General features: G+C 39.9%; 3 protein-coding genes across 3 annotated transcripts in view; 1 reads left to right on the top strand and 2 right to left on the bottom strand.

Annotated features, from left to right (window-relative positions):
• Window positions 1-31: 31 nt before the first annotated feature.
• cks2 (CDC28 protein kinase regulatory subunit 2) lies at window positions 32-3,056 on the top strand. The gene is made up of 3 exons (XM_026158685.2): window positions 32-246; window positions 463-590; window positions 2,493-3,056. The coding sequence occupies exons 1-3, from the start codon at window positions 188-190 to the stop codon at window positions 2,534-2,536; spliced, it is 231 nt and encodes a 76-aa protein (XP_026014470.1). The 5' UTR covers window positions 32-187; the 3' UTR covers window positions 2,537-3,056.
• On the bottom strand, window positions 2,764-4,963 carry cimap1d (CIMAP1 family member D). Its single transcript, XM_080297079.1, is given in 5 exon segments — window positions 2,764-3,605; window positions 3,657-3,673; window positions 3,747-3,864; window positions 4,360-4,470; window positions 4,924-4,963. Coding segments are annotated over 5 exon segments (774 nt in total). The 3' UTR covers window positions 2,764-3,117.
• A 1,840-nt stretch (window positions 4,964-6,803) lies between these two features.
• Window positions 6,804-14,009, bottom strand: part of cpamd8 (C3 and PZP like alpha-2-macroglobulin domain containing 8) — a 47,620-nt gene continuing 40,414 nt past the window's right edge. Inside the window, exons 38-44 of the mRNA XM_026158082.2 lie at window positions 13,101-13,175; window positions 12,793-12,898; window positions 12,291-12,401; window positions 11,998-12,210; window positions 10,489-10,560; window positions 8,274-8,475; window positions 6,804-7,830 (exon numbers count right to left, since the gene is read on the bottom strand). Of these exons, the coding sequence (XP_026013867.2) occupies window position 7,830; window positions 8,274-8,475; window positions 10,489-10,560; window positions 11,998-12,210; window positions 12,291-12,401; window positions 12,793-12,898; window positions 13,101-13,175 (780 nt within the window). The 3' untranslated portion in view covers window positions 6,804-7,829. The remainder of the gene's footprint in view (window positions 7,831-8,273; window positions 8,476-10,488; window positions 10,561-11,997; window positions 12,211-12,290; window positions 12,402-12,792; window positions 12,899-13,100; window positions 13,176-14,009) is intronic.

The raw sequence follows: 14,009 nt of genomic DNA, 5'->3' as shown, positions 1-14,009 counted from the left end.
CCGCGTGCTGCTGCTTTGACCAATCAGGGGAGTGCGGGTAACCGTTGGGGTTTGAATCATCCCCAGAAAACAGCGGCAGATGACAGTAGTTCGTTGAGCTTGTAGATACTGCTAGCGAACATATTTGGTTCACATTATCCAATATCAGCTCTTTGAAGCTCAGTTTTGTTGCTTTTGTCAACTGAAAATGTCGAAAAAACAGATTTTCTATTCTGACAAGTACACCGATGACGACTTCGAGTACAGGTATTGTGTTTTTAACGTTTTCAAGAGTCCGTTAATTTAGTTCGAGTAATTAGCTAAGGTCAAAGTAGCTTTTGAACGTGGTGGAGATAACTTATTGCCGCTGTAAATTGAGACGTCTTGTGTTAGCGTTAGCAGTTGATATTAAAATATATCAAAATAAACTGTCTGACCCCTAGTAGGCAATTAACAATATGTTTGTTATATTTCCATCCTCAGGCATGTTGTGCTTCCTAAGCAGCTGTCCAAACTGGTGCCCTCCTCCCACCTGATGACAGAAGAAGAGTGGAGAGGACTTGGAGTCCAACAGAGCCAGGGCTGGATTCACTACATGATCCATAAACCAGGTCAGTAATCACGGTGTGAAGGATAAGTTCACATTTTCCTCAGTCTTGTCTTGAAAATTAAGTCAGACGCCCATGTGTGCATCTAAAGAACTACAAATTGACGTCATCATTCTTTGAATCTAAGGTGGTGAAAATACCACGTTTCTGTGTATTTGTCAAACCTTTGGAAAACTATGAAGCACAGTAAAAGCAAATATGTGTTTTAGGGCTCTTTTCTTTTTTTGTTTTAAACCAGACATTTCACCATCTGTTTACTGTCACTTGAGTAGGAAAGCGTCTCCAGGGAATGATCAGGGTTGCTATTATAAAAAAAAAAAAGCTATAACAGCCTCCCCTCTGTCAGTGCGCCCCAGCAGCTGTGGCTACATTGTAGCTTGCCATCACCAATGTGTGAATGACTGAATGTAGTGTAAAGCGCTATACAAATACAGGCCACTTACCATTTACAGGCCATAACATTGCTCACTCTACGCTGAAGCCTTTAGCTTTAGCTCAGCCTTTTTACATGGTGTGTATTCTATTGGCCATTATGAACAGATCTCTTCCTGGTATATGTATCAAAGAAGAGGGATGACTATATCAGGGTGATTTTCATGGTGACCCTATATCAGGGCCAAACTCATAAGAGCCTAGTTTGATCTTGTGTGGGTAAGAAGTAGTACATCCACAGGAGAGATGGTTGAGACCCTGAGAAACTGTAAGAAAAATAAGCACAATTTCAAGAAGGTGTTTTGTTTTGTTTGTTTTAAAAACAGCCAGTACCATTATGACACATCCTCCTGAGAACCAGCCTATTCATTTATGTCCTTTGTAATGGGCATTTGTTTTTGGTCTATATCTTTTGACTTATTTGAGCTATACTACTAAGTCCTGAGGGACTAAATGGAGGACATTCTGGGCTTTCCATTGATATCCCATGTGTTTGGGTGGCCTCTTTTAGCTCCAAAGAGGATGGTAATCACAAAAAAGTTCAATGGGAAGATTCTTTTTTTCCTTGGTTCCCAGGAAGATATATTAAAATGTGTAGATCACAGTGAATATACAAAATTAGAGAAGATTTAAATGTTAATTTTTTTGGAAAGAAGCAATATTGGGGTTTTTTTGTTTGGTTTTTTGTGTTTGTTTGTTTTTTTTTTTTTATGATCCAAGCAATCTGAATTAAATGTCCATAAATTATCAGTCATGTGAAGAAACGCTGGTAACGGCAAGGTGTTTTACTGACTAAAAACATTTAATAATTACCCTATAGAACCTTGTTATTGTTGGTAAAAATAAACAAACATAAGAACGTTTTTTTGACATCCATACCATTTCAATTATTATATTTTATAATTGCCCTTGTATACAGACCCACAATGTTTCTGTTTCAATGTTTCTTACGCATGCAGCATGTGTATATAGTTTCACTCGCATATATGTATACATATATTGCTTTTTATTTTATTTTCTTATTTATTTCCCCCCTTGTTGTATATTGTTTTCTCTTCTTATTTTTGCACCTTTGTGGTCCAGCTACCCAATTTCACTGTGCAAGAAACTGCACAATGACAATAAAAAGCTCTAAGTCTAAAATTTCAGGTTATTGTCTCAAGATTTTGACTTACTAACTCAAAATTCTTATTTTTTCAATTTCAATAAGTTGATAACAAAATTTTGACTTGGCTCTGCATTTGCTGAGCTGCATTTGGCCCCCGTGTTTGAAACCCCTTCAATATACTTTCAACAGCATATGAGTATTATGCTAAAGTTGACATAAGAATTGAATCTGTCATTGTACAGCTTCTACACTGCATTATTTGGCCACGATCAAATTTGGGTGTAGACGATGTACAGCTGTAGGCTTGACTGTGTTTGATGACTTACTGATGATGCTGACAGATCCTTTCTTGCTTTACTCCCTAGAGCCACACATACTGCTTTTCAGAAGGCCTCTCCCAAAGGATTAAAGGGGAAGCTGTCTGTTAAAATACCTGCTATCTCCTCTGCTGATATGTATTGTCTTTCGATCCTATATCTGTCCTGCACATAAATCTATGTGTTGTGATATATTGTGTAGATGCCCTGTAGTTTTGTGTGTATATATTTTTGTGTTTCTTCATTCAAATTTCCTCAGTTTTTAGAGGTTATGAGAGACAAAAATGTCTTGTTTTCACTGTGAATGATAACTTAAAACAATTTGAAGGTGGAAGTTTGCCTGTCAATTGTACAATTTACCAATTTTTTTTTATCTTTAGGTGTAATGTTGTCAAGACTGATCTATTTACTAAATGGCCATATGAGCATATGATTTTATTTTGCTCAAACCAATGACATCCCTAACATTTTTGTTAAAACATTTCTTGATAATTCCTTGAATGTATGTATTTTATGTGCATATGTTATTTCTTGATATACATTTGGCTCTCCGTTATGGTTGATTTGTCAAGTTCTTTGATACTGGACAAATAAAATATGCTAATTCCTTAATACTTGCTGCTTTTCTTTTTATTTAATTGAAGGATGATGTAATTTTCTCTCAGATGACTGTTTAGTCAGAAATATTGACAATAAGTGGAGTAACAAATTCTGAGTGTCTGATACCCAGGGAGTAGGCTGGTGCCCGGGCCTTGTGGACTGTAACTTTCTCTGGATTATATGTTCCTGGACCTGGTTTCTTGGTGCCATCTCTGGGTAAACTGTGACGTCCCGACATGGAAAACGCTGGCCGTCGGAGCAGATAAACATTTGGGTCTGTACTATTGTATCTGCAAGGCGCAGGAGTCTTGGCTAAATCCTCAGATGGTCCCCCTATGCTGAGACCACCTGATATTGTGTAGCTTGCACTGGATGCCTTGTTTGGGACTTGAGCGCCCATAAGTGGCGGTAGAGAGTACTTGTTGGGAGCTGGGACCGAGTCAACACTGCGGTAGTGTGTGCGAGAGCCCATGGTGTAGGATGGAGGTCTGCGCTGCAGGTTGCATGGTGGGGCTCTCTCAGGGCTGTATGCACCGGGTCCTGGTGTGTGGAAAAGCTCCTCTAGTGAGCAGAAGACAATCACATGGGGTTCTCCAGAAGGGTCAAAAGTACATGTTTTCTTCACTAATCTATTGATCTGACTGATATACAATATGTCACAATTAATTTTAAAATAAACTCCAATAATGAAGGAAAGCATACTTACTCTGGGCTTTGACTTTACCCAGCATTGAGTATGCAGGTGTGCCATCCTTTCCAAATCGAGTGATTCTTGCATCAATGTGATACCGAGGCCCTGGACTGGAGTCAACACTATATACTGTTAAAAATTAATTGGATAATTACAAATGTATATTTTTAAAGAGTAAACTTCTTTTCATTCTTTTTGCTTAGTTTGATTTGATTTGATCCTGAAAATCTGTAGATGCAGTTTTAAAAAAATAACAAAAAGTGAAGAAAAACGTCTTGTCTCCACCTAGTGGTTGAATTTGACATCACACCAAACGGAAATTTTTGTGAGATCATTTTTACAGGAGAGGAAATCATTGTGAAAACAAAGACATAAACATTATAAATTACTGTACACAAATTCTGTGAAATGTGTGTATTGGTGACTGTAATGCTTTCAGCTAATTTGTGTCCTAAATCAGCAGTTTGACAAAAAAAAGGCGTTATTTAGTTAGTCATAGAATAAATAAAAAGAAAAAAATCTGCAAAAGAAAAAGTAAAACTTTAGTTAGCTTTAAGTTAAACTTGAAAACTAGCCCTCAAAGTACCCACTTCTGATAAACCATAAAGCAAGAGCAGTGCTCACTATTATCAGTCATCCTTCCATGGAAAGTGTAGGCAGGGCTAGTTGACTTTGTGAAGTCATGGCCAATAAATCCAATAGTGGGAGGAAGCCCATAGCGACCAGGTCCAGGCCCTTGAAACAGCAGAAGATGTCACAAAGTTGCCATAACCTCAAAATACAAGTGTCTTAAATTACATCCAGTTTACAAAAATCATACATGTGGACAATTCTAAAGTGACAGTGGCTCCTTTGATTGTGAACGCAGCTTTATGTAAGGTTCTCTGCAAATAAGGTCTGTATAATTTTGCCTAAGATAACTAGACAATACAAATTAATATTCATGTGAATTTTAGAGATTAGCCTTCCAGTTTTCAGCCTTGAATGAAACACTATTATGCACACTATGTCAAACAGCTAACAAGGTGGGAGCATTTTTTTCACAGAGTGGAGCAAGTCCTGACAGGTCTGCCCACTGCAAAACGACCCACTCTGCTTAACTGCAGTATATTAAGCTACTGATATTTATTTGTAAATATTAATTTACATTTAAAAAAAGAACCATGATCATTATTCACGATGACTTACCTTTTTCTCGTCCAGCAATTACTGGGTATTTTTTCTCCATCTTACTCTTTGCAGAATTGATAGTTACTTCAGGAGTCCAGCAATGGTAGTGGTTCTATAGAAGTATCAGATTGCTCTGGGCATTATATGCTCGTAAAACCATTTAAAAATAAATAAATAAAAATAGCTGAACTGGGGTCTTTGCACAGGTAATGTCCCTTTTCAGCTAAAAGTGAGGCAGGCTTCAGGAAATTCAGTCATCAGATTCAGAGGCGCAAGTGATTCCTTCATTCAGGCTGCTCTTGGTCTATTGTCTGTTTCTTTTTTGTTAGATATCTGTGCTTCCTCTTGATCCAGCATCACCAAAGCCCCAGGTGACTTTAGAAACCCAGAACCCTGCCTGATCTAGGATCAATCACCAATTTCCTCCAAAGCAATCAGGAAACCTGAGACCTATAATGCTTGTCAAAGTGTCAACAACAGAGGAGGATCTACCCTGGATAGGGTTTACTCTGTCTGCCCGTTTGCCCCTTTGTCCAAATGCTTCATCAGTGGATGCTTGGACAGGTCATTAGCCCTTCCTCCATGGGGGTAGGTGTATAGGTGCACTCAGCTGGCACTTAGAAACAATGTCATCACTCCGATTCACTCTCATGTAACGCTAGCTCGCTCCCCCCGCAAACCATGAAACCAAGATCCCCCTCTCCGTCCTTTCTCTTTTGACTCTTTCTGCTCATCACAGCGTGGAGACGCAATATCACTCTTCAGCCATGCGTACAGTTGCCACGGAGACTGCTGAGGGTAGCTTGCTGCAGCCTGGTCCCCTGCACCGCTGCCTCGTTGTCACAACAAGAACAAAGTTTTCCATTCAGAATGAGCAGCTACATCAGCTGTCACTGCTCAGAGTTTGATAACTTCAAATTTGGCCTCACGCTGCTGACGGTACCAGATCTCTATACAGTGCAGCCACATGGCTTTATATTATTTCTGTAAGTACGAACGCAGAGAGAAGATTTCCTTTAAAATGAATGAACAAGCACAGCAACGCTTTGATGCAGAGTACACGCTATAAAACCCCAAACCAGAGTCAAATGTAGTGCAGCACACATGAACCTGTATTTTGGCATCTCCTGTTGAACTGATGGAATACACAGTGAATTAACAACCCCCTGATTTATCAACCTTAACCTCGAGCCAAGCACACTTTCCAGACACAGTTATGTGTTGATTTGATTCGGTTTAAAGGCCTGATCTGCCAGTTTCCAGAGACAACTGTAACCGAGAGGGTCGACAAGTGACGTGCAGTAAGCAAACATTAAACTTTCACAGGCTTTAACTCTCTCCTGGGGGTGCCCTCCTTTGGCAACCTAAATAACACCAACACATTAAGGCTCAAACATGTGCAAGTATGCTGCTATCCTGTATATATCTTATTTACTATTGTTTGAATACTTGCGATTGTTTTATTGTACTTTTTATATTTTACATTTATATTTATTATTGAATCTTGCACCAAGGGAGTGGCACTCCAATTTTGCTGTACTCTGTACAATGACAATAAAGGCTATTCTATTCTATTCTATTCTATTCTATTCTATTCTATTCTATTCTATGCAGTTAGGTACAAATTCACACACACTAACATGCTTTCTGTCTCTAATGCAGCTACATACAAGGAATAAGAGAGTGAAAGCAGAAGGCCCTTTGAAACAGCTGAGTATAATACAGTTGACTGCTGACTTCACCGTCCATTTAAGGGAAATGGAGCAACACATCTCTCATAAAGAACTGCACTGCAGCTCTGCTAGTTGAAAAAAGAGACACGTACTGTGCTGCAGATGCAGATATCTCAGTGAGTCAGTTGGAGAAACACAGGTAGTGAAGTAACAAAACCAAAGGCCTAAACTGCATACAAATTTTATTCTCATTTGTTTTAAAAATCACAATATTTGATATCGATCTGGGTTACATTTGATCAAATTTGGTACTTTTACAGAAATCAAAACTTCATTCTTTATTATTCTTTAATATTTTTAACTTGACTGCTTCAAAGATCAAAATTGAACAAAAAAATAAAATAGCTTATGAGCTGTACAATCAAATCTCAATGGTGAGAGGAGATGCTGGTATCTTGGCAGAATAGTTTCAGAAACACTACAGCTGGGTCGAACTGTAAAAGTCAGAGTCGGCCAGAGGCCTTTGTTGCATGCCAGTCCCCTTCTGCCTCCTTGTGTTTCTTGTCAATCTCTACTCTGCTGTCTAATAAGACAAAAATGCCCCCCAAAAATCTTTAAAATGAAAAACATTTCAGCTTATGTTTCCGTAAAGCATATGGTTAGCATATGTCTGTTTTCCAGCAGGATACCAGAAGAGGAATTTCATCAAACATTGCAATAACTGGGTTAAAGCTTGCTATGAAAGAAAAAGAAAAATGCCTTGGATAGTATAGCATACATCTTAAAAATCCACAAGGGGCAGGTAGATTGTACTGAGGGGGCGACTTAGAAAATAAAAATGATATGATCTCTATCTAAAAATAAATACCACAGATAGAAAATATAACAAAATACGTTGCATAACATCAGGTGTAATTACAAACATAAATACTTGATTATTTCTTCTAGTGATTATTATGGCAGTACAGTGATTAACAAATATGATATTGTGCCTATTGATTACTAGGAGTCTAGAGGAGGAAAAATACAAGTCTGGAGGATACTAGCTTAATAAAAAACGTACACAGTCACATCCAAGCGCACACACAGGCTTATAAATGCATCCACTCTGACTCACACAAGGTCAAACACTCATTCTCCAGACCCCCCCATGTCTTCCTTTCAGCAAGTCTCTCTTCTCTTTCCATTCACTAGCATATTCACAAATAATGTACAATTCGGAGGTGGGTATGGCTTCACTCTGGGAGTGTTTCTGTAGATGACAAGAAAACAGAACATATGTTCTTTAAAGAATCATCTTTAACTCTTTATCCCTTGAAAGCCTCCTAGGAGTAACTCTTGAAGCCTTTAAAACAAAGTGACTGGGTTTTTATCAAAAGTAAGTGAGGACAGTCTCTCCCTGTGCAGCTACCCTTGGAAAAACTGGAAAGCTAATGGTCATCAAACCACTTTATTGATATATACCGAGGTGTCATTTGGGAACAGGGGAGATTAAATGTCCTCTTTATAGGGGAAAGTCTTGCTGAAGTCTGTGGAGACATAATATTGGGAGATGTACAACTGCTTTTTTATTCCTTTAATATTATTACCAAAGATGAATATCCACAACAGACTCTTCCAGATACCTAGAAAACATCAGAGAGGTCTACTAATCCAAAGTCTGTTAAACAAATACATCAAAGATGTAGCTCATACCATCGCTCAGGGGTGTTTTTTGTGTCCAGTGTGGGTAGCTGGGAATCTACTGGCAGGAGCACGTTATGCTCCACACCCCTGCCGCCTTCAGGAAGATCAAAATGGTCCCCTCCCTCTGCATCAGCAAGGAAAGGATCAGAGTCTGGGTCGTATTCATAGGAGTAGTAGGACACCTCTGCCATAGAGCCCTGCTCCTCTTCGCCTGGAGAGAACAGGGTTAGTGAGAAACACAGAGACAAGGTAGGCGAGATAAAAATGAAAGTTCTGGCTGTCATGGATACTCTAAAAATCTGTCCTGATGTGAATATATATATAGTTGGTGTTGTACTACTACACTAAACTACAGGGGGTGGTAATGTGCCACGAAAAACATATCAATGTTTCAACACAGGGATGAGGAAGACTTTTAAGAAGTAAATAGTGATGTAAACTGTGAGAAAGAAAAATGTTTTTAGACCTGCAGGATGCAGATCGTAATCCTGGCTAGCAACACTAAATCTAAACCTAACCCTGCTGGCTTGCGAGACAGCTCCACAGGACACCTCTAATATACTGCACATCTGGACCTCTTGAGGAGCAATACCACATCACACACAGCAGGGGTCGCACCTTGCTTAAAATGTTGTCTCCTCGTATAAGCGTGCTAGGCTTGAATCGGTCTTTTCAAGGTATAGCTTTATGAAAGTTCGCTTTATTCTGAGTAGCCTGCAATCAGAGTTTCCTTCTTTGAGGCCTGCAGCACATATGGTGAGAGTTAAACAAATTTAAGACAAATATGATGTGGGAATTTTGTAAAGTCTGTAACCAAAAAGAAATGTATGTGTGATGACCAAAAATCAGCTGAAGGAATGCCTGTATAGGTATTCTACTGTATGTTGTCCTCTGGCAGAAGGTCACCGACATGACAAGTCTGCACAAGGAAGCTAATTCCAGAGCTCCAGCGTCCTCCGCTGTTACACTGGAAACTGTCAGGTTCATGGCAAGACTCACATTCACCCATTACACTCTCGGTGCACTTATCTGGCATGTAGTGAACATTCTAATGGTTTACAATGACAGTGTTTTTACAGTACTTATTCAATCTAATCACCCCAGGGTTATCTTATTCTAGATGAGTGTGCACGTGTGTCTCTGTGTGTGGGCAAATATCTGCCTGTATGGACATGCAGGAAGTGTATGCGTTATGTGTGCACGTATAGATATGTGTGTGTGTTTGTGTAAGTGCGAAACAACATTCCAGTGGTGAGTGTGAAGCATTGGCTTTTGTACTAAGGAGACCTTTGAGTGAGAGAAGCTTAGTGAACTGCAGCTACCGAGGGTAGCGGGCTCAGCAACAAGTCAGTGCAGGCTGTGCCACACGGGGTGCGCGCACACGCACGCACACACACACACACACACACACACGCACCTGTAGGCAACTCAGACTTTCATGCAGGCCGAGTTTAAAATCATGTACATATAACAGCATGCGGTGTGCGCACACAGTATGCAAGTACACGCTCCTGCAGCTTGTGAATGACTGTTTTTTTTTTATGCTTGCACTGCCAAATGTAACACAGCTACATCCTCCTTGCACGCACAGCCAAACATCCTATCAGGAATTTTCTGGCTGCCTCCCTGAAAATGGCAGCTGATCTAAGCTCATGACAGAGCAACAATCAAGCCGGCTGTTTGAAAACGATCCACCTATTTATCACACAGACTGTAAAAACATGACGTGGTGGCAGGGGAATGTGCTGCCGTACGCCCCACCTGCATATCTACTTTCCTATACTCTCCCACTGACCCTGTTCCTTTTCTCTTTTCTGATCCCATCTCCTGGTCGTCCCCTTCACTCTTTTTTCTCCTTTTTAGCTTTACTGCCCTTACACACTGTCTCAACCTTTTCATCCTGGTCTTAAATCCTTTCTTCTTCCCTGCCCTTGCAAACTCCAATGTGCCACAAACACGGGGTTGCTCACTGCCCACTGCATTTACATTTAGTTAACATAGAAATAGAGTTTCACCTATAATGGCAGCAAAAGTGGATTAGTCAGTAGATTTGCTTTCGGCTCTTTAAAACATGTAAATAATGAAGGAAAACAAGAAAAAAAAAGCAAAGCTTTGTCTCTAAGACAAACTACGAGTTTGAGAAAAAATGCATAGAAAGTGCAGAGAGGAGATGAAAGAATGCAAAGCTGTGTAAGTGGGGAAAAGGTGTGATATGGGAGGCTACCTGTGTGTACAGGCACTGAGGGTTGCTCAGTTTCCTGACTCACTATTGGTTGCCTGTCCTCCGTGGTCTTCACTGGAAGTATAAACAGACACATGTTAGATTATTCACATTTATGTGGCTGCCACAGCACCTAAAAAACAAGTAATGAATTCAACAGAGTTTCATTGTTGCATAATCTAAATACTGGCCAGAAGCATTATCCACCCCACTGAGCAACACTTCTTGGCAAGACAATGATGCACACTCAGTCTGAACAGAGGCTCGCACTAAATTCTATCTATCCAAAAATAGCAGGGGCCAAAGCATGGCCAGGAGGCCATGTGTGGAAGCAAATCATATCTTTTTCCTTTTCAAAACTGGGAAACGGTGGCATGAATCTCCCTCGCACAACTGTACACAAACAAACAAGGTCAGAGGGCCCTAAACAAAAAAATACAATCCTTTTGATAATCTCTAGCATGAACGACTTGGCACAAACTGAGGTCTTTTCCCACCACAGTTTTGTCTATGCCTTTTCCCAATCTGCTCCACAACATGAAGGCTCCTTTGTTGTTGGGCTGTGCGTCGGAAAGGAATGTGACAAGGATTTCAAAGGCTGGACAAAAGCACTCTGTCATTTGGAGGGAGCCCTGTAATACAGCAGCGAGTGAGAGAGGATGGTGGGGGTGGGGGGTTGGGGTGCGATGGGTAGTCCCCCCCCCCCCCCCCCCCCAAAAAAAAACAACCCAAACTCATTCAGTAATCAGCTCAACACCTGAACAGCTGTTTCCCAAACTCAGATCACTGCATACACAGAGGCATGTGTACATGAACAGACGCAAATAAAAATAAAGGAAAAAATGAGGATTACACATTCATATGAGCCCATTAACCTACAATGAGAGTTGGGAAAAACACATACAGTTAAGGAAAAATACACTGGGGCACGCTGTTAATGCCCGAGAGCCACAGACCACTAACTGTATAGAGAAATGAAATGACACATGCTTTATATTAACTGAAATTTGTCTATTTCTGTGACATTTCTCTTCCAGAACAGAGAGAAATGTGGACATGTACACAATAATTTAACAGTAGTTTTGGATCATTCATTCAGCCATCCTTTGTGATGCGAGTCAGGTATAAATCTGGTCTGTGACATTTTCTGTTGATACTGAACTTGGCAGAGGATGTTTTCACAACTTTTTAACATGTGGACTTGCAAAAACTTGAAATACATTTTTGATGAACAGACATGACGGATCTATTCTTACCACTGCCTAAACTGTGATTGCTCAAATGTTTGTTCAGCCATTGGGTGGAAACAAATGTCAACAGGAACCAGACCTATTTTAATCACTACAAATCCAGGATTTGGGAGAGTCTTTGGTCTGCAGCTTGGCTATGGTATTGTGCAAACATCACTATTAGAGGCATTTAAAAAAAAAAAAAAAAAAAAAAACTAAGGTTAAACAAAGAGGTCCAGAATCTGTGAACAGATGAGATGATGCGTGATGACAGAGCTCTTACCGTCTGGACACTGGGACAACGGAACCTGCTTGATTCTTGTGCCATTTCTGCAGGCAAAGACCTCCATCTGACACTGGTTCTGGTAGAGCTGCCCATCTGACCCACAAACAGGATCCCCATCGTAACCGCAATCCCTGTAGCACGTGCAGCGCTCAAACCGCTCCTCCTCCAGACAGCCAAACACATTGTTGCACTGGTTCGCCTGCACAAAACCTGCAGAAACAGAATTTTTCATTAGATTCATGAAAGTGAGACCTTTCCACACTTTTAGGAGCGCTGCACATGTTTCTCACCTATCCACTGATTGGTTGAACTTTCCACCTCATTGCACGTAGGTCCATCACACAGCTCCCGTGCAAGTGGACTGCTCTCACTAACATTGTAGAACCGGGTAGCCTCGAAAGCTGCACAACAAGCACAGACCCACACGAGCATGTTCACACATCCACACACATGAAACAATGAAGCTCACCATTAGTAGGTCATAAAAAAAATTGTTTAACTCCTTAAAGAGGAGCACTTAAGCTCTTAATGCCCAGAGTTTTTAAGACTTCTTCATCATCAGTGTGATTTTCTCCCCTATTAAAAAAGTCTTAATATATCAGACAATATATTTAAGCAATAAACTGCAAAAACAAAATGCAGAATGTAGCAAATATGATTCATGCATATTAATATGTATTTATTTATTGTCAAAAGGTTCAATAAACACTCCAGTTTCAAATAATATGAATTTTATGGCAATTATTTCACAGTTCAGGCTTTAAAGGGTTAAAATATTCATCAGAGGCACACCTGGTTCGTAGTAGTCATAGATCTTGACCGGAACAGGCGCCGTCTTGCCCACAATGTACTCCCTGACAGCTTGGAAGGCCACGCACGTCATACACTGGCTGGGAATCTACAAAAGGTCGAAACAGAGAAAGACTTATGAAAGCACCCTAGCCCACATACACATGAATACAGACACAAACATGGGTATTATTAAACCTGCTTAAAAAAACCAAATAAATAAATCAGAGGTTCTTTTTATCTTGTGTTTACAGTGATGCAACAGGTGTGCAAAATCAGACGCAGCAATCAAGAATTTTGATTGCACTCACCTCATCAAAGTAGAACAACACTTTTCTCCCATTCAGCTCATATCTCTTCAGACCGACTCTCTTGTCCATAAGCAGCTGTTGACCAGCACAGTACATAAAGAAATCAAGCTTCATACGCAAATATTAACCTCGATCTCTTGACATTCTCATTTAAAATAGTAAAAGTTTAATAACGTTGATTTTATAATGCTGGAAGGGGTTTGTGAATATCTCTTGCCTTTGTACCTATTGAGAAGAATTAAAGGTCCTTTTTATCAGATCCTGATAAAAACGTGTTTAGATTTTCTAAAATTGCAGTCGAGTAAGATTATAAAATGTCAATTTAAAAACGCATAATGCATGGCATCCAGCTAAGTCAGCTACATGTACGGCTCCAGTATTTATATATGAACATGCAGAGAAGTCATTAACAATGGACATTAGCAGTAATCAGCACCACAGCAGTCTGGACAGCTCCACCTCATGCCAACCGAGGTTTACCGTACACAGACCAGTAAATATAATATGTTAAACATGAAAGAAAACCCACAGTTCTTATGTTAACCCCGTGACCACTACACTACAGTGCATCTAGGATATTATTATTTAACTAAAATGCTCCCTTTTCTGCTTGTACAGATTATGACTGTAGTGAATATAAAGAATTTCTATTATTGTGTGGCATGTGTGAGCAACAACAGAAATGCAAACCATACCCACTCTATCATGAAGTCATGTCCACAGTGGAAAATGAAAAAGACTCAGAAAGGCTTTTTCTAAGTAGTTAAATTATGCACAAATAATCATGTTTACATGAACATCTTACTATAATGATCATAGGGTTTGTATGTATATATTCCTGTATGTACCCTGGGGCAATATGAATGAAACTTTGCATTAACATCACCACACAAGGAGCAATTTTCATGT

This window comes from Astatotilapia calliptera, chromosome 23, assembly GCF_964374335.1.
Source record: "Astatotilapia calliptera chromosome 23, fAstCal68.1, whole genome shotgun sequence".
Taxonomy (NCBI): Eukaryota; Metazoa; Chordata; class Actinopteri; order Cichliformes; family Cichlidae; genus Astatotilapia; species Astatotilapia calliptera.
The sequence above is the reverse complement of the archived record's forward strand: the minus strand, read 5'-3'. Positions and strand labels throughout refer to the sequence as shown.